This window comes from Saimiri boliviensis, chromosome 12, assembly GCF_048565385.1.
Source record: "Saimiri boliviensis isolate mSaiBol1 chromosome 12, mSaiBol1.pri, whole genome shotgun sequence".
Lineage (NCBI taxonomy): Eukaryota > Metazoa > Chordata > Mammalia > Primates > Cebidae > Saimiri > Saimiri boliviensis.
In genome coordinates, this window is record NC_133460.1 from 16470535 (window position 1) to 16496960 (window position 26426).

The 26426-nt window shown below is 45.3% G+C and overlaps 1 protein-coding gene across 1 annotated transcript; it reads right to left on the minus strand.

Annotated features, from left to right (window-relative positions):
* Positions 1-14348: 14348 nt before the first annotated feature.
* CHP2 (calcineurin like EF-hand protein 2) lies at positions 14349-18492 on the minus strand. Its single transcript, XM_003930202.4, has 7 exons — positions 18189-18492; positions 17537-17609; positions 17343-17423; positions 17066-17193; positions 16822-16883; positions 15949-16071; positions 14349-15741 (listed from the first exon to the last, which is right to left on the minus strand). The coding sequence occupies exons 1-7, from the start codon at positions 18253-18255 to the stop codon at positions 15688-15690; spliced, it is 588 nt and encodes a 195-aa protein (XP_003930251.3). The 5' UTR covers positions 18256-18492; the 3' UTR covers positions 14349-15687.
* Between the last annotated feature and the right edge of the window lie 7934 nt (positions 18493-26426).

Sequence of the window (26426 nt, forward strand, 5' to 3'; positions counted from 1 at the left end):
AGAATCACTTGAACCCAAGAAATGGAGGTTGCAGCAAGCCAAGATCAAACCACTGCACTCCAGCCTGGGTGACAGAATGAGACTCTGTCTCAAAAAAAAAAAAAAAAAAAAAAAAAAAGTTATCTGCATATAATGCTTGCATCTTTTTAAGTGGCCATTTGTCGAGCTTCAAAAAAATAATAAGTCAATGTTGAGTCCCTACTAGACACTCTGTTATGTGCATAAGAAGTATATATCTAGAGAATCCAACAATGTTTCCATTTGCACTGAAGAGCTTCTGTCCTCAGCATTGGAACAGAAACCAGGATAATTCTTGGCACCCAGAGAACCACAATCAACCTCTTCCGTGTTATCAGCTTTAGCTAATGTTAAAGGCATAATGCTTAAAACACCAAAATTTAGGCGATTTCACAACAGTGACATACTAAAAATACAAATGCTTGTTTTATTTTGCTGACATATGTTGGTTGAGGATAATGGAACCCAAAGTAGATTCAGAAAATATTTTCTAATACATAGGATTTGCAAACCACAGATAAACTGTTTCTGGGCAAACTTTTCGATGTTCTGTTTGAGGGAGAATGGGAATGCAGGGACAAACTGCAAATTACGGCGTCATAGTGTTTTTTCTAGAATCGGCATGGTAACAGATAGGAATTGTATTCAACTACTAGTAACAGGGTTCCAATTATTGTAGATTAAACAATTTAGGGTTTGTTCTCTGATATAAAAGGCTAGAACTGGCTGGACACAGTTAGATCACGCCTGTAATCCCAGCACTTTGGGAGGCTGAGGCAGGCAGATTGCTTGAGGTCAGGAGTTGGAAACCAGCCTGGCTAACATGATAAAACCCTGTTTCTACCAAAAAGTACAAAAATTAGGCAGGTATGGTGGCACGCACCTGTAGTCCTAGCTACACAAGAGGCTGAAGTGGGAGAATCACTTGAACCTGGGAGGCGGAGGTTGCAGTGAGCTGAGATCACACCACTGCACTCCAGCCTGGGTGACAGGGAGAGACCCTGCCTCAAAATAAAAATTAAAATGAAAAAATGCTAGAACTGATATGGCAGCTTACAAAGTTATTTGGGATTCAGACTCCTTCTCTTAGTCTAAGCATGTAATTTCCTTTTTTTTTTTTTTTTTTTTTTGACTGATTTCTTTTTTTTTTATTGCATTTTAGGTTTTGGGGTACATGTGATGAACATGCAAGATTGTTGCATAGGTACACACATGGCAGTGTGGTTTGCTGCCTTCCGTCCCCTCACCTGTATCTGTCATTTCTCCCCATGCTATCTCTTCCCACCTCCCCACCCCCCCGCCCCTCCCCCATTTCCCCCCAACGGACCCCAGTGTGTAGTGCTCCCCTCCCTGTGTCCATGTGTTCTCATTGTTCAACACCCACCTATGAGTGAGAATAAGCATGTAATTTCAAAACTCAAGGTTATTCACGTTCACATTACATACATGGAGCTCATGTAACAGACAAGCGAAAGCGGGTGGCTACAAAGGAAACTAAAAAAATCTTGTCTTTTCACCGGAATTTTGCCATCCCAAGTAAAATAGGCTTTTCCTTATTTAAAAGGGAGGAATTAGCTGGGCGCGGTGGCTCAAGCCTGTAATCCCAGCACTTTGGGAGGCTGAGGCGGGTGGATCACGAGGTCAAGAGATCGAGACCATCCTGGTCAACATGGTGAAACCCTGTCTCTACTAAAAATACAAAACATTAGCTGGGCATGGTGGCGCGTGCCTGTAATCCCAGCTACTCAGGAGGCTGAGGCAGGAGAATTGCCTGAACCCAGGAGGCGGAGGTTGCGGTGAGCCGAGATCGCGCCATGGCACTCCAGCCTGGGTAACAAGAGCGAAACTACATCTCAAAAATAAATAAATAAATAAATAAAACAAAAGGGAGGAATTAACAGGCTACAGTAGACACCTAGCAGCCTCTGCAATGGGCACCCAAAGAAGAAAGTTACATTGCTTAAATAGGCATAGAACTCTTCATTTTTCCAAATATATTGATACCTAGAAATCCCCAGCTCTAGAAATGCTACTATCCTCCAACCACATGCTCAAACCAAGAACATACAAACCGTCTCTGATTCCTCTTTTACTTTAGCCCCACATGCAAACCATGAACATGCTTTGTTGACTCTACCTCCAAAATATGTCCCATGCCTTTCTAAATATAACCCCTGCTATCACCACCCTCCTCCCTACCTAAACTATTGCCATAGCATCCACCTAGTCTTCCTCATCCTGCTTTTTTAAAAAAAATATATTTTATTTTTGTTTCATAGACAAGAATCTTGCTCTGTTGCCCAGGCTGGAGTGCAGTGATGCAATCATACTCACTGCAGCCTCAAACTCCTGGATTCAAGCCATTCTTCCACCTCAGCCTCCCAAGTACTTAGGACCACAGATGTGTACTACCATAGCCCACTAATTTTTTAATTTTTTGCAGAAACAGGGTCTCACTAGGCTGCCCAGGCTGGTCTTGAATTCTTGGGCTCAAGCAATCCTCCCACCTCAGCCTCCCAAAACACTGGGATTATAAGCATGAGCCACTCTCTCCAGAACTTACTTTATCATACACTTATTTGTCGTGTTGCCTGCCTACCTCTCTAGAATAGGAACTCCATGACAGTGGGGTTGTCTGTCTTGCTTATCCCTGTAACACCAGCTTTTATTTACCTCTGTGTCTGTCATATCAAAGTGCTCATGAATATTAATAATTAATTAATCATTTGCTCAAAACAGAATCTGAAAATATTGCTCAGGGTTGGGAAAGAGATTGGTATGGCTTAAAAGGAGAAGTTGATCATCCAAGTATTAAATTAAATATCTTTTGTGAATTACTTTCATGCTAGGAAGCAACACACAGACCTCTTAAATATCAAATTAGTATACACTGAAGTCTAATTATGAAAATTCATACATAAAATTGTGGGAAAATCAGAGGAAATGTTTAATTAAAAGAAAAACGTATGTGATTGGAAACCAGCAATTTCTCAACAGAAAAACTTAATGACTAAAGGCAAGCACTTTGCCACCTACTGGCTGCATGACCTTGAGAATATTACTTTATATTTATGATGTGGGGCTACTAAAAATACCTAACTCATGGGTTTATTGTTAGAATTAAAGGAGGTTATGTTTGTGTAGGGCTTAGCTCAGTAGGAAGTGGCCATTACCATTATGCCTTTATAATTAAAATTTGCTTTAAAAAAAGTATATATATATATATATATATTTCACATTTAAAGCAATAAAGCCATTTTCAAACTTTGGTAATTAGGGTAGGGGTGCCTGCAAGGGCTGATGGAAAGTCTGGAGACAACAGAGCGTTGAACCTGTAAGTGGAAAGCAAGAGAGAAAGAGAGAGACCTGTGGATTCAAACCTTTATTAAGGTCCAGGGTATTACCCCAGTGGATTTCCCATGAAAAATTCTAATTGGTGGGTTTAGAATGAGCTGGCAGGAGCTCTGCAAAGCCATACTGTGATTGCAAGGTGGTCACTTTGGCATATCTGCGCAGCCTATGCAAGGTGTAGGGGCCCGTGGGGTGAGTCAAGTAGGTAGAGTGATACAAGTAGGTTGTATCTACACCAGGAGAAATAGAAGGCAGATATCGGGATCAACCACATTGAGGAACCGGGAAGACGTGAAGAACTGTGTCAAGGGTGACTGGGCTCTGCATTTGATATGAGAAAGTCTAATTTACATTCAAAACGGGTACCCAGGCAACATAAAACTGTAGGAATCCACTACACAACCATTGGATCTCTGTCATAGGCAGACAAGTCTATATTCAAAATAATATGCACACTTGCAAGTCCTGCCTCTGCAAATTATAATGTAGAAGATCTATAGTGAAGCCCGAGTATCAGTATTTTTGTAAGTTTCCCAGGTAATTTGCTTTGATGTTCAATGGAATTAGGTTGGGGAACTATTGAGCTGCAAATGGCTCAATAAAGCACTACCAGAAAATTATTATTGAATAATAAGGAGAAACTAATCAGGCAAAGGTTGGAATGAAAGCCCACGGCAAGAGAAAAGCCAAAGGCAGTGAGAAACAGCAGAGCATAGAGAGGAAGAAACTCAAACAGTTGGCATTCCTAGAACATGAAACGACACGCCCATGGGAGTCAGGGATGAGACTGGAAAGATTGCATATGTCATCTACATTGCGAAGGACCTGGAAGATATGAAAATAAGAAACTCAGATTTGATCAATTGTGTGAAACTATTTAAGAATTTTTTTTTTTAATTGGAGTGCAATGGCACAATCTCAGCTAACTGTAACCTCCGCCTCCCAGGTTCAAGCAATTCTCCTGCCTCAGCCTCCTGAGTAGCTGGGATTACAGGCGCCCACCACCACGCCCAGCTAATTTTTGTATTTTTAATAGAGACGGGGTTTCACCAGTTGGTCAGGCTGGTCTCGAACTCCTTACCTCAGGTGATCCACCTGCCTCGGCCTCCCAAACTACTATTTAAGAACTTAAAGGAGATTAGGAAGGTTGAGACAGGAGGATTACTTGAGACCAGGAGGTCGAGACCAACGTGAGCAACACAACGAGACCCAATCTCTCACAAAAAAAAAAAAAAAAAGGAAAAAAACTTAGCCCAGTATGGTGACACACACCTGTAGGCTCAGATACTCGGGAGGCTGAGATGGGAGGATTGCTTGAACCCAGGAGCTCGGGGCTGCAGTGAGCTGTATTGTGCCACTTCACTCCAGCCTGGCAGCAGAGTAAGACTCTGTCTCTAAAAAAGGAGTTTAAAGAAGGGGAGTGACCCAGATTGACTTGTTTTTATTTTAAAAATGTAGCATCTTAAAACATAACCTCTCAAAACACTTTTCTTTATATGTTTATATACATGTTTATAACTTAGTTATGCTATACATAGTTTTCTTAATGAAGATAATATTCATCTATGACATCATTTTAAATGGCTAAAGACCCTCTCATTTTATAAAGATATCATTTTATTTTTAACTGATCCTATTGTGGTAGGTTCATTTAATTTCAACTTAGCTAAACTGGAACAATATTTCTAAGAAATCCCTTCTCTATGGTCTATGCTATTGTTGGCCATGAGAAAAACGTGTGCAAGATGTGACAGAACCGGCTGAGGGCAGTGGCTCCTGCCTGTAATCCCGACACTTTGGAAAGCTGAGACTGAAGGATCACTTGAGCCCAGGAGTTCGAGAACAGCCTGGGCAACATATGAGATTCCCCTATCTCTACAAAACAATTAATAAGTAAACAAATATAAATACATAAATAAGCCAGGTATGGTGACATGGGCCTGTGGTCCCAACAACTCAGGAGGCTGAGGCGGGAAGATAACCTGAGTCTAGGGGTTTGAGGCTGCTGTGAGCTACAATTACACCACTTCACTCCAGCCTGGGTGACAGAGTGAGACTCTGTCGCTTAAAAAAAAGATTTGGCATACAGGAGTGAAGGTGCAGCCATTTCTGTGCCCTGAGCACAGGTGCATGGAATTCTTGCCACTCACACAATTTGCAGCTAACCTGATGCTTCACCTGTGGGTGTGAGGCATCAGCTAGGCCTTCGGTGCCTCCTGCTCCTCCAGGTCTCCCTCAGCTTCTCCAAACTCTGGACCAGGTGCCTGTGATGGGCAACGGCTCCTCCTGCCAGTCACTCGCATCATCAAGGCTGGAGGTGGTAACAGACTCAGGTTCCACATTGTCTTTGTAGGTTCCAAGTTATCCTTGTAGGTTCCTGCTGGTCTTTGTATCCCCTACTTCACATATATTTTTTCACGCCCAACTGCTGGCCCTGAAGACTTCAAGTCCAACATCAGATTCGGAAGGGCCACCACCCCACAGAGATGGATAACTTGCTCCCACAGTTGCATAAGGACTAATCCCTGCATGCAGTAAGTCTCTCATTGCATGTCAGCCATAGCGGTTCTGCTTCTCTGATCAAACACCAACTGAACTCTAATGCAGTGTGTTAGTTGGGTTCTCTGGAGCAGTATCAGGTTTGTTGGGAGTAACATCCGTGAAAGATAAAATGGTGAAGAAGAAGGACTGGCCAGGGAGAACATCAAATCCAGGTGCAGATGTGGAAAAGGTTCACCCAACCCAGTGGTGGGGGCGGTGGAGGGGGGGGGTTCTGTAGCAAAGATTTCCCACCAAAGGAATCCCACAATGAGCTATAATCACTAGTCCCAGTACCTTGCTCAGTCCTTCGCTAGGGCTACCTGAGAACAGCATAACCTCAGCTTAATAGGTGAGGCAGAGGCCAGGGGCAGTGGCTGACACCTGCGATCCCAGCACTTGGGGAGGCCAAGGTGGGAGGATCACTTGAGCCCAGGAGTTTGACACTAGCCGGGGCAACATAGTGAGACACCATCTCTACTAAAAATAAGGAAATAAATTTGCTGGGTGTAGTGGCACACACCTGTAGTCCCAGCTACTCAGGAGGCTGAGGTGAGGATCGCTTGAGCCCAAGAGGTCAAAGCCGCAGTAAGTTGTGATCGCACGACTGCACTCCAGCCTGGGCAACAGAGCAAGACCCATGTCTCAAAAATATACAAATAAAATTAGCTGGAACCTGTCAGCTCCCAGCATTCCTCACAGCTGAAGGGCAGGTTCCTTCTTGAAGGGAGATCAGAACGGCACACCCGAGGGCTGCCCCACCCTTACTGGCGCACTTTGTTGGATGACTCTGATAATCCACTTTGTTATAAACAAGATTTAACTGAACAGTCTGGTAACTCATATCTTTTTGTACATCTTTAATTATTTGCTTAGGATACATGCCTAGAAATGAGAATCTGGGACAAATAATCTCTCCGTTTTTAGGGCTTTTGCTTTATGAAATCAGACTGGACCTCAGAAGAGTCATAGTTTTCATCAGAATTTAATCAACATTAAAGTTGAATGTTTTCATATACATTTAGATATTTCTTTTTTTTTTTTTTTTTTTTTTTTTTTGAGATGGAATTTCACTCTTGTTACCCAGGCTGGAGTGCAATGGCACAATCTCAGCTCACTGCAACCTCCGCCTCCTGGGTTCAGGCAATTCTCCTGCCTCAGCCTCCTGGGTAGCTGGGATTACAGGCACGCGCCACCATGCCCAGCTAATATTTTGTTTTTTCAGTAGAGACGGGGTTTCACCGTGTTGACCAGGATGGTCTCGATCTCTTGACCTCGTGATCCACCCGCCTCGGCCTCCCAAAGTGCTGGGATTACAAGCTTGAGCCACAGCGCCTGGCCACATTTAGACATTTCTATTTCTTTTTGTTTTGTTTTGTTTTGTTTTTCGAGATGGCGTCTCATTCTGTTGCCCAGGCTGGAGTGCAGTGGCACAATCTTGGCTCACTGCAACCTCCATCTCCCAGGTTCAACCAATTCTCCTGCCTCAGCCTCCTGAATAGCTGGGATTACAGGTGCCCATCCCATGTCTGGCTAATTTTTGTATTTTTAATAGAGATAGGGTTTTGTCAAGTTGGCCAGGCTGATCTTGAACTTCTGACCTCAGGTGATCCACCCTCCTTGGCCTCCCAAAGTGCTGGGATTATAGGCATGAGCCACCATGCCCAGACTAGACATTTATATTTCTTTAAAAAAAAAAAAAAAAAAAAAAAAAAAAAAAAAAAAAAAAAACTTCTTGTTCATATTGTTGGGTATAGGATGGTCATCTTTTTCTAACTGAAAAAGTTATGTATATGTAAAAGATTGCAACTCATTGTCTGATATGCATGATGCAAATAATTCTCCAGTTTGTCTTTTACCTTTAAATTTTTAAGTTTTTATATAATCGACACTTAATATCTTACTTTATGATTCTTCTTAGGAAAGCTTCCACATCTCAGGATTACATTAATACATTAATAATCATTTACACCTTCCACCCACCCTTTTCCTTTTGTTTTTTAAGAGACAGGATCTCCCTCTGTCACCCAGGCTGGAGTGCAGTGGAGTCACAGCTCACTGCACTGCAGCCTCAACCCCCTGGACTCAAGCAATCCTCCCACCTCAGCCTCCTAAGTATCTGTGACTGTAGGTGTACATCACCACACCAGGCTAACTTTTGCATTTTTTATAAAGACAGGATCTCACTATGTTGCCCAGGCTAGACTTTAACCCCTGAGTTCAAGTGATCCTCCCACTCAGCCTCCTAAAGTGTTGTTATACTCTTTTTCCAAACCATTTGCCAATTTTATGAGATGATTTGGAGATACAATATTGAAGTATAAAATATAATATTAGACATACATGGTATCCATGTATAGATGTATACACATGTATGTTTCTGTATTTTCTCTTACATTTTATTGATCTGTCTGTAGCAGTGTCTTATTTATTTTAGTTTAGTTTTTAAATTATGTTTAAATTTTTACTTTTTTAGAGATAGATTCTTACTCTGTTGCCCAGGCTGGAGTGCAGGGCATTATCACAGCTCACTGCAGCCTAGACCTCTTGGGCTAAAGTGATCCTCCTGCCTCAGTCTCCTAAGTAGCTAGGACTACAGGCATGCACTGCCAGCTAATTTTTTATTTTTTTAGAGACATGATCTCACTATGTTGCCCAGGCTGGTCTCAAACTCCTAGTCTCAAGCAATCCTCCCATTTCAGCCTTCCAAAGTGTTTTTTTTTTTAAATAGTGTAATAGTTTACTAAATACTTTACATTATTTATATACACAAAGCTCTTTTACATCTACCTATTCAGTGCTTTGCATTATGTGCATTATGTGAATAGGTAGATGTAAAATCCATTCATAAAGCAGTCTACACAGAGTCGCCTAAACTTCGCAAACCAACCATTTTATTTATTTTGCTTCCATGACAAATGATAATTGTTGACTGATAAGGTAAGGCCCGTTTTATTATTCATTTGTTGAAATGTCTAATTCCCTTCCCTGCAAGAAAATTATGCATCACCCCCCGTACCCACAATGTCAGATTACAGATGACCATAAATTCATCAGCACTCCTCCCATCTAGAGATGGAGTCTCTATTTCCTCTTCTGGAGGCTCTAGGACTGTTTTGTCTCAATACATTTCTTTTTCTTTTGCGACAGAGTCTCATTCTTGTCACCCATACTGGAGTGCAGTGGCCCAACCTCAGCTCACTGCAATCTCCACCTCCCAGGTTTAAGTGATTCTCCTGCCTCAGCCTCCCAAGTAGCTGGGATTACAGGCACTTGCCACCATGCCTGACTAATTTGTGTATTTTTAGTAGAGACTGGGTTTCACTAAACCCGTTCAAGTTCAACCCGGGTGGTCTTGAACTCCCAACTTCAAGTGATCTGCCCACTTCAGTCTCCCAAAGTGCTGGGATTACAGGCATGAGCCACCATGTCCAGCCTGTTTTGTCTCGATATTTTATAACAGAAGTGACATTGTACCACTTTCTCAGGCTTTAAGACACTGGTGTCTTTCACTTCTTGTTTCTTAGGACACTCTCTCTGGAAGCCTTTTCTAGACACTATTCCTAGATAGTGATGAGAGTGTGATGGCTAGAGCTATGGCAGCTATTTTGTAATGATGAGTCAACACACCTGCACATTAAAAGACACATACTGAGGATTAGAAGGATAAAACATCTTGGATTCTCAATTATATTGTTGAGTCATTCAGTAAGACTGCCTACCATCAGAGACATCTTATAATGTGAGATCATTGCTTTAATTATTTAAGCCACTGTTATCTGATAATTCTGTTATTTGTAGCCAAGAGCAAACTAATTAGTAAATAGTTATTTGTTGATTTTGCCTTTCCAACATGCATCCTCCTTCTTCCCATAACAACACACACACACACACACACACACACACACACACACACACACACACACGCTGCATTTGGTTCACGTGGGATTGACTGCAGTCCGTAGTACTGGGGCAAGCATGTGAGCAGATCTGATTAATCAGAGTGTTGCATTTACCTGACTACAGTGGATGGGCCAATGAGGTTTGGTGCTGAGACTTTTGACAGAACTGACGGAAAAGAGAGGCTCATTCTCTTTAGCAAACTAACACAGAAAGAGAAAACCAAATACCACATGTTTTCAGTTGTAAGTGGGAGCTAAATGATGAGAACACATGGATACACAGAGGGGAACAACACACACTGGGGTCTTTTAGAGGGTGGAGGATGGGAGGAGAGAGAAGATGAGGGTACTAGGCTTAATACCTGGGCCACTAAATGATCTGTGCAACCACCCCCCATGACACAAGTTTACCAGTGTAACAAACCTGCACTTCTACCCCTGAACTTAAAAGTTTAAAAAAGAGAGAGAGAGAGAGAGAGAGAGACAGAGAGAGAGAGAGAGGCTCTTTTTTTATTGATATTTTATTTTACTGCTTAACAATGAAACCAACACATTGGCTGGGCACGGTGGCTCATGCCTGTAATCCCAGCACTTTGGGGGACTGAGGTGTGTGGATCACTTGAGGTCAGGAGTTCGAGATCAGCCTGGCCAACATGGTGAAACACTGTCCCTACCAAAAATACAAAAATTAGCCCAGTGTGGTGGTGCACTCCTGTAATCCCAGCTACTTGGGAGGCTGAGGCAAGAGGTTCCCCTGAACCTGGGAGGCGGAAGTTGCAGTGAACCCACGTTGCACTACTGCCCTCCAGCCTAGGCAATAGCATGAGCTCTGTCTCAAAAAAAAAAAAAAAAAACTAAACCAGCACAGAGGGCGGCAGAGTTGAGAAATGAAAGACTAATTTCTGGTAATATCATTGAGCCTTTGGGACTCACCTTTGCCTGGTATACCTTTGGACTTTTCTTTCGGTTATATGAACCAATAAATTTCTATTATTTTATTATCCAGTTAACAACTGAAGGATCCTTACTGGTGCAGCCCAGAGTCCAGGCTTATAGATCAGGCCAAGGGCCCCACCTAAAATAAGTAGGTTTGAGGGAGACAGGGAGAGAGAAAGGATAAGGTACAGCTCTAGAGGGTAGCTGCCAGTATCTCTGTCACAGATGACAGAAGCTAAGGCTGGAGGGTTAAAGTCACTTACCCAAGGTTGTACAACAGCTCGTCATAAGGGTCTAGATTCAAACCCAGGCCTAACAAGACTCCAAAACTCACATTGTTTTTGCTAAACTACACTGCTTCTCAGAGTAAGGCTCTACCAGGAATCAAATCTGTATATTGCATCTTAAATACTGGAGCCAGGCGTGGTGGCTCACGCCTGTAATCCCAGCACTTTAGGAGGCCAAGGCAGGCAGATCACCTGAGGTCAGGAGTGCAAGACCAGCCTGGCCAACATAGAAAAACCCCATCTCTACTCAAAATACAAAAAGTAGCCGGTTGCGGTGGTGCACACCTGTAATCCCAGCTACTGGGTTGGCCGAGGCAGGAGAATCACTTGAACCCAGGAGGCAGTTGCAGTGAGCTGAGATCAAACCACTGCACTCCGGCTTGGGCAACAGAGAGAGACTCCATCTCAAAAAAAAAAGAGTTTTACTGGTGTTGCTTAGACAGGGCTGGGGACTAGGTCAGAATTCCTGTTTTCCTGATCAGTTAGCAAGAGGCAATGGCAGCATAACTAGGTGTGGCCAACATCACTCCCCATGTCCTTCCACAGCCATGCATCATGACATTTTGGTCAATGACAGACCACGTATATGACGATGATACCATAAGACTGTAATACCACAGTGTTACTGTGCCATTCCTATGTTAAGCTATGTTTAGACACACAGATACTTGCCATTATGTTGTAGTTGCCTACAGTATTTAATGCAGTGATGCGGTGCTGGTTTCTTGCCTGAGAGCAATCAGCGATACCGTATTGTCTAGGTGTATAGTAGGTTACACCATCTAGGTTTGTGTAAGTACACTTTATGTTGTTCATACAAAGATGAAATCACCTAACAAGGCATTTCATTTCCCGGTCGCTTCTCTTCCGAAGGCTCCCTACACACGGTCTCAGGTTTTGTCTCCTTGGCAAGGAGAGGAGCTGCTTCTGGAACTCCCATCTCCTCTTTGGGATACGTAGATGAGTTCTTCTAGAAAATTCCAGGACAGCCAAGGACCTTCCCAGCAGCCCTAGTGGAACAAGCTGGGACCACTCCAGTGCCCATCCCACTTCTCCCTGGGAAGTAGCCTCCCTCTCAGGCGAGGATCACAAGCACGAGGACTAGAGCCACTTCCGGTTTCTCCCTTGGGGACTCTGCCATCTTAGCCCAGCAAGTGGGCAAGCTTATGGGCCCTGTCTCCAAGCTCACAAGTCTTACCAGGTTCTGGAGATGAATGTCAGCAGAGGACTATTGCTTTTAATATTTCCAACTCCACAAAGCATGACATTAAGTCCTGTTATTTATCCCTGAACCAGGCCTGATGAGTGAATTCTGCTACAATGGCCAACCTCTACCAAACCCAACCTGACCAGTGGCCAACCTGAGCATCAGGATGTCCAACCCACTGATGGCTGCCTCCAGATGTTCCCTGAAGGGACAAGAGGGGAAGACTCAACCCAGGAGGTTTATTTCCTCATAGTTTCCCCCAGCCAGTGATTCCCAAGGTGTGGGAAATACACCACTCTCACACACAAGATGTTTTGGGGTAGTAACCAAACAGCCTTCAATAACATTGAATCACACAGTAAAAAAGTTGTTCCCAACCAGGTGTGGTGGCTTGCAGACAGCCTGGACAATATAGAAAGACCCCATCTCTACCAAAAAAAAATAGCAAAATTAGCCAGGCTTAGTGGCCTGTACCTGTGATCCCAACTACTCAGGAGGCTGAGGTGAGAGGATCAGGAGGTAGAGGTTGGAGGTAGAGGCTGCAGTGAGCCAAGATCTCACCACTACTCTCCAGCCTTGGTGACAGAACAAGATCTGGTCTCAAGAAAAATTTGTACCCTTCTCAATTCTTTTTTGCATTCTTCAGATCACCAAAGAGAAATCTCTGTTTGAGGCAGGTTTGTCTTTTAAAACATTTTTATACTTGTTAATCTCTCCCATGTAATATAAGTGCTATTTTTGATTGATATATAATAATCATACATATTTATGGAGTACAGTGTAGTATTTTGTTTTTGTTTTTGTTTTTGTTTTTGTTTTGAGACAGAGTCTCACTCTGTTGCCCAGGCTAAAGTGCAGTGGTGCAATCTTGGTTCACTGCAGCCTCCGCCTCCCAGGTCCAAGAGATTCTCCTGCCTCAGCCTCCTGAGCAGGTGGGATTACAGGTGCCTGCCACCACACCTGGCTAATTTTTCCATTTTTAGTAGAGACGGGGTTTCACCATGTTGGTCAGGCCAGTCTTGAACTCCTGACGTCAGGTGATCTAGCCACCTCAGCCTCACAAAGTGCTGGGATTAGAGGCATGAGCCACCACACTCAGCACAGTGTGATATTTTGATACATGTATACAACGTGTAATTCTCAAATGAGAGTAATTAGCATATTCTTCACCTCAAACGTTTATCATTTTTTTGTGTTGATATTTCCTTATATGTATTTGTTTCTTTGCAGGTACTATATTTGTGTAGTTATTTTATTTACAGTGATTGATGCTGCTTTTAATTTATAGGAGTGATAATGAATGATTGGATGCAAAAAATATATATATTATATATATATATATATATATATATATATATATATATATATATATTTTGAGATGGAGTTTCGCTCTTGTTACCCAGGCTGGAGTGCAATGGCGCAATCTCGGCTCACCGCAACCTCCGCCTCCTGGGTTCAGGCAATTCTCCTGCCTCAGCCTCCTGAGTAGCTGGGATCACAGGCACACACCACCATGCCCAGCTAATTTTTTGTATTTTTAGTAGAGACGGGGTTTCACCATGTTGACCAGGATGGCCTTCATCTCTTGACCTCGTGATCCACCCGCCTCAGCCTCCCAAAGTGCTGGGATTACAGGCTTGAGCCACCGCACCCGGCAGAAAATATATTTTTAAAAGAGAACAAAACTTACGGGAGTGAGATACAATTTCCTTTATACCTTCAAACTTATAAATTTTAAATGTGTCTGTTTATAGACAAACAATGAGTAACAGCACAGGACATAGATACTGTACAGCAACAATAATGAAGATGGTAAAAATTGTCAACTGCTGCTCACAGAAGAGGCGCTCCTCATCAGGACCCTCTAGAGCAAATCCACGGGCACCTGTTAGACTTGACATCCAAAGGGTGGCATTTAGCAGGTTCTGCCCAGCAGCCAGACTGCAGCCCCTCACCTGCATGACAAAAGCCTCCCCTCCCGAGCTAGGGTGGGATCGGGGCACTCTACTGCAGACATAGAGTTTCATGATTTAGGGGATTTCCTACTCCATTCTGTCTTACATCAATGTTTGAACATCTTACCATGAAAGCAAGCATACTCTTAGAATCTTCAAATGCATTCACACTCTAGGAAGGCATGTATTGTTTATTATTTTTACGTCATTTCTCCACTACCTCATCAAGCCCCATCACCCTAGCATGCACCCAGGAAATCAGCAAAAACCCACTTAAGAGTCCAGACTTCAAGGGTATCTCACGGTAATGGGCATCTCTTGTTCTGCCCAAGCAGAGCAGACCATTCATTTCCCCTTCTTCTGCCAACTGCATTTAACTTTCCTTTATGTAACCACCTTTCACTCCATCCTGAATTCCCCTGGCTCTAGGAATTAGCATATGACACAGGCCTGGCCAATCAGAGTGTTCCATTCCCCTAGAAGTAGGGATGAGACCCCGAATGGGTCAATGATACTCTCCACTTAGAATTATTGGAATAAGTAAATCTCTTCCCCCTGGGTTACTAGGTTAGCAAGATAGAAGCCTGGAGCCGATGGTGGCCATCTCCACCACTGGGAAGGAGCCTTTCTGAAAATGAAGCTTACAGAGAGGAAAAGCTAAGCTGGGAGATGGAGAATAACTGGGGCCTGACGACATCGTTTGTGCCTTTGGATCCAGCTGTGACTAAAGATAGATACTTCCAGACTTTTTAATTACATGAGCTCATAAAACTTCTTTCTGACTTAAGTCACTTTGAGTTGGGTTTTCAGTGATTCTCAACCAAAAGATTGCTGGCTGATTCACAGCTCTGAGACCAAATGAGGCGTCTGGTCTGTGGCCTGTTAGGAACCAGGACGCACTGCAGGTGGTGAGTAGCAGGTGAGCTGAAGCTTCATTAGTATTTACAGCCACTCCCCATTGCTCACATTACTGCCTGAGCTCTGCCTCCTGTCAGATCAGCAGCCACATTAGATTCTCACAGAAGCCCAACCCCTATCGAGAATTGTGCCTGTGAGGGATCTAGGTTGCACACTCCTTGGGAGAATCTAATGCCTGATGATCTGTCATTGTCTCCCATCACTCCAATATGGGACTGTCTAGCAGCAGAAAAACAAGCTCAGGGCTCCTGCTGATTATACATGATGGTGAGTTGTATAATTATTTCATTATATGTTATAATGTAATCATAATAAAGTGCACAATAAACGTAATGCACTTGAACCATCCCAAAACCATCCCCTGTCACCCATCTGTGGAAAAATTGTCCCTAATGCCAAAAAGGTTGGGGACTGCTGAGCTAGACTTTAGCACACATCCTTCCAGCTTGCTTTCTTTGGCCCTAAATAGAGTTAGAAGTAAGAATACAGTTGATGAGTGCCCTGCATCCACAGGGGCTTTAGATGAATTCCAAGCAGATACTGGTTGCAGGAGCAAGCCCAAGGCACAAACAGAGTCATTTCAGGATCCGGATGCTCATTTTTTGCTCAACGTCCATCTTCTCTAAGGACTGAGGGGAAAATGAATGGCAGGCAAGAGGCTTGACTCTCAATTCTCCATGCTCCCAACCTCCTCCCCCAGGGCTCTACCCATTCCAGAGACCCCATTGTTCCCAGGGTACCCCTATCTTTCCACCCTCCTTCGTTGAACATCTCCCATGTCTGTCTGCCCCAGGGACTCCTGCTCTCAACTCCCTAGTCCCCAAGAGCACCCTGACCTTGGCAAACTCCAGGAAGGACACAGCCCCATCCCCATCTTCATCAGCTTCCTGCACTGTGCGGTCAGCGATGTTCTCCAGCTGCTCTTCTGTCACCTGTACCCCGACCATCAGCCGGAGAACCTGGGAGGTGAGTGAAGAGGCAGCCATAAAGAGGGGGCACAAAGGCTGCTACTATCCCATCCCCTAAGCCTTGTCCACCTCATCCCAAAAGTTATTACTAATTTTATAATCCATCCTTCATCCATTTTTCACCATATCCCCCCAGTAATTTTCCCTACTGCTTCAACAACCAATCTATCTCTCCCTCACCATCCCACATTACCCTCAGAATATGCTCAAACTCATCACCCAACTTTATCACCCAATCTCCACCCATCCTCCACACCATTCTCCACCTCAACCACTAAGAATTTGTAATTTCATCCTCATTCCATCACATCTGTTCCAGAGTTTCTCAATCTTGGCACCATTGACATTTGAAGCTAGGTAATTCCTTACTGGAGAAGGCTCTCCTGGATATTGCATGACATATAGCCACAATCCTGATCTCTACCCACTAGATGCCAAGTAGCACACTCTCTCCTCCATTATGACAACAAAAAACTTCTCCACATAATGCAAGATGTTCGCTCAAGGAGCAAAATCACCCCCAGCTGAGAATCACTGATCTATTCCCAACCTCATAGTCAACTGCTCCCCATCTAACTCCCAACAAACCTGCACTCCAACCTCACCCATTCCCATTTCCCAACCAATACCCCAATCATCTGCACCCCAGTTCCCCAGTCATCCCACCCCATCCCTCACACCATTGCACCCAACCATCCTCCCCTTCACGCATCACATCTCTTGCCCTCGCTTTCTGCCAACCTGCAGCATCTCATGCCTGGAGATCTTCCCATCGCGATCCAGGTCGTAGAGCTGAAATGCATCTGAGGAGAGGGTGGGAGGGGGAAAGGAAGGTGGCTCTTCCCTGGCTCTTTTCCAGCAGGAGGCCACCCTGGAGGAGGGGGGAGGTTGCCAATGGGCTCAGGAAGGGAGTGGGAGATTCCTGGAGCCTGTCCCTGGTGTGAGTACATCTGCATTCTCACTCGGCCGGTCCTCACAAACTCACAGTGAAGTTTGTTCCTTCTGCTGTTGAGAGGTTCAGGTTTCTTGGGGTCTTGGTCTGTGTCCTCATCTTCTACAGGGCGAAAATGAGCCAGGACCCTGACAAAGCCGGGGAAATCCACTTGCTGGCTCCTGGGGAGACAGGGCGGGGAGGAGGCGCGCAGAATGGAAGGAGGCAGTGGTCATCTTGTCCATCACTCTGCCTCAAGTCTCTAACCTCCCCTCCCAACCACTCACACGCTGGCTTCCCACCTCCACCTCCCCAAGTCAGCAGGCCTCACCCATTGGGAAAGAAGCTTTCTATAATGCGGTCTCCCAGGGGGTTCACGGCCAGCGCCCCTATCTGCTGGAGATCCATGCGGCTGCAAAGTCAAAGTTCAAAGAGGTTAAGGCAGAGATGCTAGATGGAGGGTCAAAGAGGGACGTGGAGTCAGGGAGACAGAGGCCAGAAGTCATGTGGTGGGCTCCTCCTTACCTCAGGTAGCCCTTCTTGTTCCTGTCCAGTGCCCGGAACCGGTGGTGCAGGCGGACGAGGCTGGCTTGGGAGACTGCCGGAGGGAATGGGGTGGGTGGTGAGGCTGTGGGGCGCGCTCCAGAAACCCGCCCCAATGGGCCGGGAAGATGGACCGGGGACAGCGGGGCGTGGGGGGGGCGGCTGGAAGGGGCAATCATCCCGGAGGGTGGAGCTGGCCGGAGTGGAGGGAGATTGACACGACCCCGCGAAGATCCAGGTTCGAGACTCGAGCGGCTCGCAACCTCCCGAAAACCAAAGTACCAAAGCCATCCCTTCCATCCGCCGTCAGCTGTCTTCAGCCTCGATCCGGGCTCGAGGACACCTGGGTGGCCTGGATTCGTCTGGACTCCAAACCCGTGAACCTGGATCCTCCCCAAACTTGGAGACTGGGACCCCTTAGTTAACGCGCCCGGAGCCCAGCGATCCCAGGTGCTGGAGTCTTGGTCTTCCAGCTCCGGGGAGCCCCGGACTCCGGACTTGTAAGTTCGTCCATCCCTCAACCCAACTGCTTCCCCGGGGACCTCTACACGGCGTTAAACCTCCTCGGATCCCCAGCCCCGGACGCCTGGGGTCGACGCCTCCCCTCCGCAGCCGCCGGCGCGGGCGCACTCACAGCCGGTCTCTCGCCGAATGCTGTCCACGTCGGGAATGACAGCGACGTGGGAGCTGCGCGAGCCCATGGCCGAGCTGGAGGCGGGAGGGCAGGAGCAGCCACCCGGACCCCAGGCGTTCTCTCCTCCCGCTGGAGAGGCGTGGCCGCCCCGGTGGCCCTAGGGGACGAAGGTCACAAGCCTGGCGCGCCACCAAGCTCGGGAACCCCGGCGTGCCTCGCCTCCCACCCGCAACCCGGGCGAATGGAAAACAATGTCCAGGGCGGCTGCGAACAACAGGCTGTTTCAGCTCCGAGATTTCGCGGTCCGCGCGGGAGAGGCTGGTCGACGCCGAGGCCCTTCCTTTCCACGCCTACCGGGGCCGGTTCCCACGGTCCGCCAGACTCTCGAGCCACCTCCTCCTTCGCGGGCCCCGGGCGCTCCCAGCCCCAGAGCGCTCGCCAGCGTCATCTACTCAGGAAACGCTGGGAGACCCGATCTGCTGGGCAGAGACCACGCCGTGCTGGGAAGCGGGTGGCCTCCTGTGGGGAGGGAGGAGAGGCGTCGAAGGACTCCCAAAAACCGGGAAGTCGAAGGGCGGCGGGGAGATGAAAGTTGTGCTTTAAGTTAAGTGGAAAGAGCACTGGCTTGGGAGTCCTTATTGGAATCCCGGCGGTGCCCCGGACTTTGGGAAAGTCAGTATATCTTGGTTTCGTCCCTTTTGTTTGGTCCACATAGCCTTATTGTTATTTAATTGAGCCAATGCTTAACATTCAGGAGATTTAACCCAAAATCCACATTCCTGGCTTTTTCTGAGAAATCTCAAGTTCTGACACCACCAGGCTCAGAGCTGTCCTCTGGCCACAGTCCCTCCAAGGCCAGTTCACTCCCTTAGGTACCTACTGCCCCCGTAGCTCTGCAGACTGGGAATGACTTAGTCCTGTGACCAGCCCTCCAGAGCCACGGGACTCTTTGGCCCAAGAGAGAGTTACCGACATCACTGGGACTGGGCTTAAAGCAAGAATGACAACAGCAAGGGCTCTTGTTGACCACGCTTTGCTAAGCACTTTATGTGCATCCGTTCACACATTCCTTGTCGGCCCTGCTAGGCTGCCGTCTCATGATTTTATGTGGCAGAGGCTGCCAGGGGGCAGGTTGTGAACTAATTATGTAAAGCATGCGTTCTCAGTGCGGTCTCTATCACACCCCAACCGGAGGAAAAAATAGAACTTTTTTAAATGTATAAAGCACAGCATACATACAGCACATAAATAGATATACAATATAGCTGTGATATTGAAATTTCAGGGCAGACGTGGTGGCTCACACCTATAGTCCCAAGACTTTGGAAGGTAGAGGCAGGAGGACTGCTTGAGCCCAGGAGTTCAAGACCAGCCTAAGCAACATAGTGAGACCCCATCTCTACAAAAGAATACCAAATAAATAAATAAATAAATAAATAAATAAATAAATAAAACCAGGTGTCATGGCACATGCCTGTGGTCCCAGCTACTTGGGTGCCTGAGATAGGAGGATCTCTTGAGCCCAGGAAGTTGAGGCTGCAGTGAGCCATGATTACTCCAGTCTGGGTGACAGAGTGAGACCCTGTATCGAAAGAAAATAAAAGGGGCCAGGTGCAGTAGCTCATGCCTGTAACCCCAGCACTTTGGGTGGCCAAGGTGGGTGGATCACCTGAGGTCAGGAGTTCAAGACCAGCTTTACCAACACGGTGAAACCCCGTCTCTACTAAAAGTACAAAAATTAGCTGGGCGTACCGGTGGGCACCTGTAATCCCAGCTACCTGAGGGGCTGAGGCAGAAGAATCGCTTGAACCCGGGAAGCAAATGTTGCAGTGAGCTGAGATAACGCCATTGCCCTCCAGCCTGAGTGACACAGTGAAACTCCGTCTCAAAACAAACAAACAAAAAACAGAAAATAAAAGAAAATTTCATGGGGGAGGGGGAGGGTAGGGAAATTAAAAAGACTTAGGGAGGCACTGATAATTTAAAAAAAAAAAAAAAAAAAAAGGTTGAGAAGCTCGGTTGTCAAGGAACAAGCACCACGAGTGTCCACTTTTAAAACTATCTTTAACCCGTATCCCCCATCATAATCGCACATACATACACAGATTTCCCAGCGGGGGGGAAATGCAAGCAGTTCATTACAAAGGCTTAAGTTCATATCCACCCGGAGAGAAAGAAGCTGGAGAAACAGTCTATCCTCCAGTTCAGGTAGAGGCCTGCATCAGATGAGCCTTGAAAATATTGATCTAAGAAGTGCTTGCTTCTCTTTCAGATACCTCCAAGGATTAAGCAACTGGCATAAGGAATGCTTGATTCTTTTCAGACTCCCTCCAAAGACTAAGCATTCGGGAAACCACACTTCTCCCTAATGAAGCCCAGCTATCACTGCAAACCACAGCTGTGAGTCAGGCTGTGCATGTAGTTTGGGTTCAGTTCTGAACTCAGGAGGGGATGAGAGCCCATAAGAAGCTGTGATAATCACCTCAGGCCAGCTGGGATGCTGATCTTGGAAAGGGCTTCTCCAGCCTTAATCTTGGAGTCAGTGCTACACCAAAGTAAATTAGGCCAAAGAGTAATTAGAAACTTCCATCCACACATCATACACAAGCTTTGAAGAGAGACTATTCTAGAACCCATTCTGTTTTACGTACATGAGTGAGATTTAAATCAACTTCATAGTAAAGGTGGCCACAGTTTTTTCCAGGTCATTTAAGCAGGAAGATGCTTTGAGAAAAATTTTATCTACAGAATCTATTAGACTAGAGTCAGGATGAATATTTGGTTTTGCTTTTCAACTACATAAAAGTTGCTAGTCATTTTTTTTTTTTTAAGACAGAGTCTCGCTCTGTTGCCCAGGCTGGAGCACAGTGGTGCAATTTTGGCTCCTGAGCTCAAGGAATTCTCTTGCCTTAGCCTCCTGAGTAGCTGGGATTACAGGCAAATGCCACCACACCTGGCTAATTTTGTATTTTTAGTAGAGACGGGATTTCACCGTGTTGGCCTGGCTAGTCTTGAACTCCTGACCTCAAGTGATCCTCCCACTTCGGCCTCCCAAAGTGCTGGGATTACAGGTGTGAGCCACCACCCCCATCCACTGGTCATTCTTGACGAAGGTTCAACTAGAAAAATGAACATGCAAGAATAGTCAGGAAAATACAGAACACTTACCACTCAATAATAGAAAGATAAATGACCCAGTTTTTTAAATGGGCAAAGGGCTTGAATAGTCATTTCTCCAAAAAACTTATATGTACAGCCAATAAGTACATGAAGATTCTCCACATCATTCATGATCAAGGAAATACAAATCAACCACAGTGAAATATCACTTCATACCCAGAAGGATGGCTGGAATTAAAACAAACAAAAACATGTCTTAGTGAGTCTGTGGAGAAGTTGGGAGCCTCATTCATTCGTTGCCAGTGGGAATGTAAAATGGTGCAGGTGCTGTGGAAAACAGTTTGAAGATTTCTCAAAATGTTAAACAAATTTATCATGTGACTCAGCAATTCTGCTCCTAGGTATACACCCAAAAGAATTGAAACTAGGGGCTTAGGCTGGGCATAGTGGCTCATGCCTGTAATCCCAGCACTTTGGGAGGCTGAGGAGGGCAGATCACTTGAGGTCAGGAGTTCAAGACCAGCCTGGCCAACATGGTGAAACCCTGTCTCTACTAAAAATAAAAAAAGTAACCAGGCATGGTGGCACATGTCTGTAATCTCAGCTGCTCAGTAGACTGAGGCAGGAGAATCACTTGAACCCAGGAAGTGGAGGTTGCAGTGGGCCGAGATTGCACCACTGCACTCCAACCTGGGCAAAAGAACAAGACTCCAGCCCCCACCACAAAAAAAAAGGAAAAGGAAAAGTAAGAAAATAGGGGCTCAAACAAAAACTTGTAGTGAATGTTCATAGCAACACTATTCACAATAGCCAAAAAGTGGAAATAAACCAAATGTTCGACTGATGAATGGATAAGTAAAACATGGCATGTGGGTACACTGCAATAACATTTGGCCATAAAACATAATGAAGTATTATATACGCCACAACATGGATGAACCTTGTAAACACTATGCTAAGTAAAATAAACCAGTCACAAAAGACCACGTATTATTTGATTGCATTTATAGGAAATGTCAGTAATAGGCAAACTTATAGAGACATAAGTAGATTAGTGATTGCCAAAGGCTAAGGGAGGTAAGTAAGAGTCAGAGATGATAGCTAAAGTGTACAGGGTTTCTTCTTTTTCTTTTTCTTTTTTTTCTTTTTTTGAGACAGGCTCTCCTTCTGTCACCCAAGCTGGAGTGCAGTGGAGTGATCATGGCTCATCACAGCCTCAACTTCCTGGGCTCAGGTGATCCTCCCACCTCAGCCTCCTGAGTAGCTAGGACTACAGGTATGTGACTTCTCTACTGGCTAATTTGTTGTTGTTTGTTTGCTTGTAGAGATGGGATCTCACCATGTTCCCCAGGCTGTCCTGACCTCAAGCGATCCACCCACCTCTGCTTCCCAAAATCCTGGGATTACAGGTGTGAGCTGCCATGCCTTGCCCCAGGATTTCTTTTTGAGGTGATGAAAATGTTCTACAGTGGACTCTGGTGATGCTTTGCTTGCACATATCTGTGAATGTAATAGAATCTATTGCATTATGCTTCAAATGGGAAAATTGTATGGTATGTGAATTAAAACCTTTTAACAAAGAAAACAGCACTGAGAAGATAGTCAAACTTGACTCTCTAGAGGAAATAAAAGTTGTAACAAGATTTCTGTAGGTGAACCTATGGAGGGATCTTTTTATGTCTTCTTCTTCTTCTTTTTTTTTTTTTTTAAAGAGACAGGATTTCTCCATGTTGGCCAGGCTGGTCTTGAACTCCTGACCTCAGGTGATCCACCCGCCTCAGCCTCCCAAAGTGCTGGGATTACAAGCATGAGCCACTGCACCTGGCCTTTTTTTTTTTTTTTTTTTTTTTTTTTTTTTTTTTTTTGTCTTCTTAAAGCAAACTATAAAACAAAAAAAAAAAGTTTTTTGAAAGAAAAAAGTAAAAAAAAAAATTAAAAATTAAAAAGAGAATAGCCAGGAAAGCTCTGGGACAAAAAGTAATGAGGGTGGGTACACAACAACATTAGTCATCAGGGAAATACCAAATTCCTCTACCAGGAATAGAGAGATTAAAAAAAAAAAAGAATAAATAGATAAGGAATAGATAGATAAGAAACAGATAGGCCAGTGCCATGGCTCACGCCTATAATCCCAACGCTTTGGGAGGCCAAGGCAGGCAGATCATGTGAGGTTAGGAGTTCGAGACCAGCCTGGCCAACATGGTGAAACTCCATCTCTACTAAAAATATAAAAAATAGCTAGGCACAGTGGCAGGCACCTGTAATCCCAGCTTCTCAGGAGACTGAAGCACAAGAATCACTTGAACCTGGGAGACAGAAGTTGCAGTGAGCCAAGATTGCACCACTGAACCCCAGCCTGGGCAACAGAGCAAGATTCCATCTCAAAAAAAAAAGACAATTGGCCTTGTATAGTGGCTCACACTTGTAATCCTGGCATTTTGAGAGGCTGAGGCAAGTGGATGGCTTGAGCCCGGGAGTTCAAGACAAGTCTGGGCAACATGGCAAAACCTTGCCTCTACAAAAAATGAAAATTTAGCTGGGCATCATGGTGCATAGGCTGTAGTCCCAGCTACTTGAAAGGTATGTGGTTTTTCAGCTCAGTAAAGAAAACAACTATGGTAATAAAAGTCAATACAAAATCCGTAAGTTGTAGTTTATGGCTCAAATGTGGATAATCATGGTAATTTCTGGGATCATGTGTAAGATGTGGTTTTCCAAATGAAGACTGAAAACATCCATCTCCCTTTTGCTTACTAATGCCAAGCTGGGTGCTACAGGGCAGTGGGGCGGGGGGGCGGTCAGTTCCATCAAGGGTTGCATTCTCTGTAGGGCTGTAGTCAGTCAAAGACTGATATACTTTCTTTTCAGAGCTCACCAGGAAAACTAGAATTTTGCATCAACACTGGTATAAATCAGAACCCAGTGGGGCATACTCTCTAAAGTGCCTCAAAGCCTAATAGGATGACAACACCAAAAAAACTGGCCTTACCCTAGTAGTACCAAGTCCTCGTTCTTCTAGATCTTCAGAACTTTGCCCATCTGGGAAGGAAAGGAATCCCTGAACTAAAATCAAACTTTTTTTTTTTTTTTTTTTTTTGAGACGGAGTTTCGCTCCTTACCCAGGCTGGAGTGCAATGGCGCGATCTCAGCTCACCGCAACCTCCGCCTCCTGGGTTCAGGCAATTCTCCTGCCTCAGCCTCCTGAGTAGCTGGATTACAGGCACGCGCCACCACACCCAGCTAGTTTTTTGTATTTTTAGTAGAGACGGGGTTTCACCATGTTGACCAGGATGGTCTCGATCTCTCGACCTTGTGATCCACCTGCCTCGGCCTCCCAAAGTGCTGGGATTACAGGCTTGAGTCACCGCGCCTGGCCTCAAACTGGTTTTTTATGCAGAAGACTGGAGAATCAGGTTTGCAAAAGGCATGAACTAGGATAGTTTTGGGGGAGCTTGATAGCAGGAGTCGTCACAGGAACAGTGCAAGAATGACCTGCTAGGTATATAGAAGGTATATAAAAATACCTCCTAGGTATATAGAAGGAAATGAAAACATACAGTCAGGCAAAAACTGGTATGCGGATGTTTATAGCAGCATTATTCATAACAGCCAACAGTGGAAACAACCAAGAGCTCCCTCTGGCCTTTTTTATAAGGGCACAAGTCTCATTCATGAGCACTCCACCTTCACAACCTAATCACCTCCCCAAAGCTCCACCTCCTGATTACACCACATTGGGGATTAGGCTTCAACATATGAGTTTTGCTGGGGGAACACGAACATTCAGAACACAGCAGATACATTCCAGGTGAGGTACCTATTAGACATCTAAATAGGGTTTAAGAACACCTCTTAACATTATCCCTTCCCTTCCTCCCCCTGGCCCTCTCTCTTCCCCTGTCTATTCTCCAAAGGGCAGCCTGAGGGCTTTCTAAAGAAGTGAAATCATTTCACAATGGCCAGGGATTCTTACTTAGGAAACTTTTGGGTTCCAGAGGCAGAAACCAACTTCAACCTAGATTAAGGAAAAGAGAGCACGGATGAGCTCAAGCCAAAGGGAATTCTAGGGGAATGCACCTCAGGCACAGCTGGATCCAGGTGTTCAAACAATCCCATCAGGTCTCTGTCTCACTTTCTCCACTGGCTGTGCTTTTCTCACCTTCAGACAGACTCTCCACCTGCCTACAAAGATGGTGCCCAACATCTCCAGGCTAAACTGGTCCTTAGTACCCTGGATCTCAGAGAATAAGAAGCATCTCTCTCCCCCAGGATCCAAACAGTCCCTGAAAAGGAACGCACATGCCCACCTCTAAACCCATCACTGAGGGGCCAGCTGGGGTCTTAAACTCACCCTTGTGGTGGGAGAAGTGAAGACTCTTTTTTGCCTCCTGTTTCCCGATCCTCATTCCTATCAGAATCACTGTTGCGCCCTCTTTTTTTGTGTATCTTACGGAGTTGTTGATACATACACAAGAAAAAAGAGGCTGGGCACAGTGGCTCACACCTGTAATCCCAGCACTTTGGGAGGCTAAGACGCACAGATCACTTGAGGTCAGGAGTTCAAAACCAGCCTGGCCAACGTGGCGAAACTCCGTCTCTACTAAAAATACAAAAATTAGCCGAGCGTGTGAAAAGTTAAATATTAAGTTTGAACTCAATTGAACATGGACACAAACAATGGTCACCAAGTCCCAGAACAGGTCATATGAGCCCCCTGATGCATTCATCCAGCCCCGTTTGGGAAAAATCTCTATTTCAGTCTATTCCTATACATTAGTTATTGAAAAGCAACAGACAATCACAAAAGCAAGCTGGCCTTTTTGTGTTCCTTGAGCCCAGTGTCGAAGGGCCCTCGTGAGTGGGCCGCCTGCCAAACAACTCATGGCAAAAAGAGCTAGGGTCTCAGACCATGCCGAAGCTTCATGAGCCCTCTCCTCATCTGTGTACAGATGGCTGACTCTGGAGCCCAGGGTATTGACTCCCAGTCTCACGATGAATCCTCCATAGTCTGGTGAGTGTAAATACATGTATATATACACAGACACACATTTTTTCCCTTTTACCATTCCCATTCCCATTGCAATTTGCTTATTATATCAATTTGCTTATTATATCATT

Coding starts and splice junctions, on each gene's coding strand:
- CHP2 (XM_003930202.4), bottom strand. CDS start 18,255: ATGGGCTCGCGCAGCTCCCACGTCGCTGTCATTCCCGACGTGGACAGC. Junction 16,884..17,065: donor CAGAAGGAACAAACTTCACT/GTGAGTTTGTGA, acceptor CCCTCTCCTCAG/ATGCATTTCAGCTCTACGAC. Junction 16,072..16,821: donor CCAGGCATGAGATGCTGCAG/GTTGGCAGAAAG, acceptor CTCACCTCCCAG/GTTCTCCGGCTGATGGTCGG.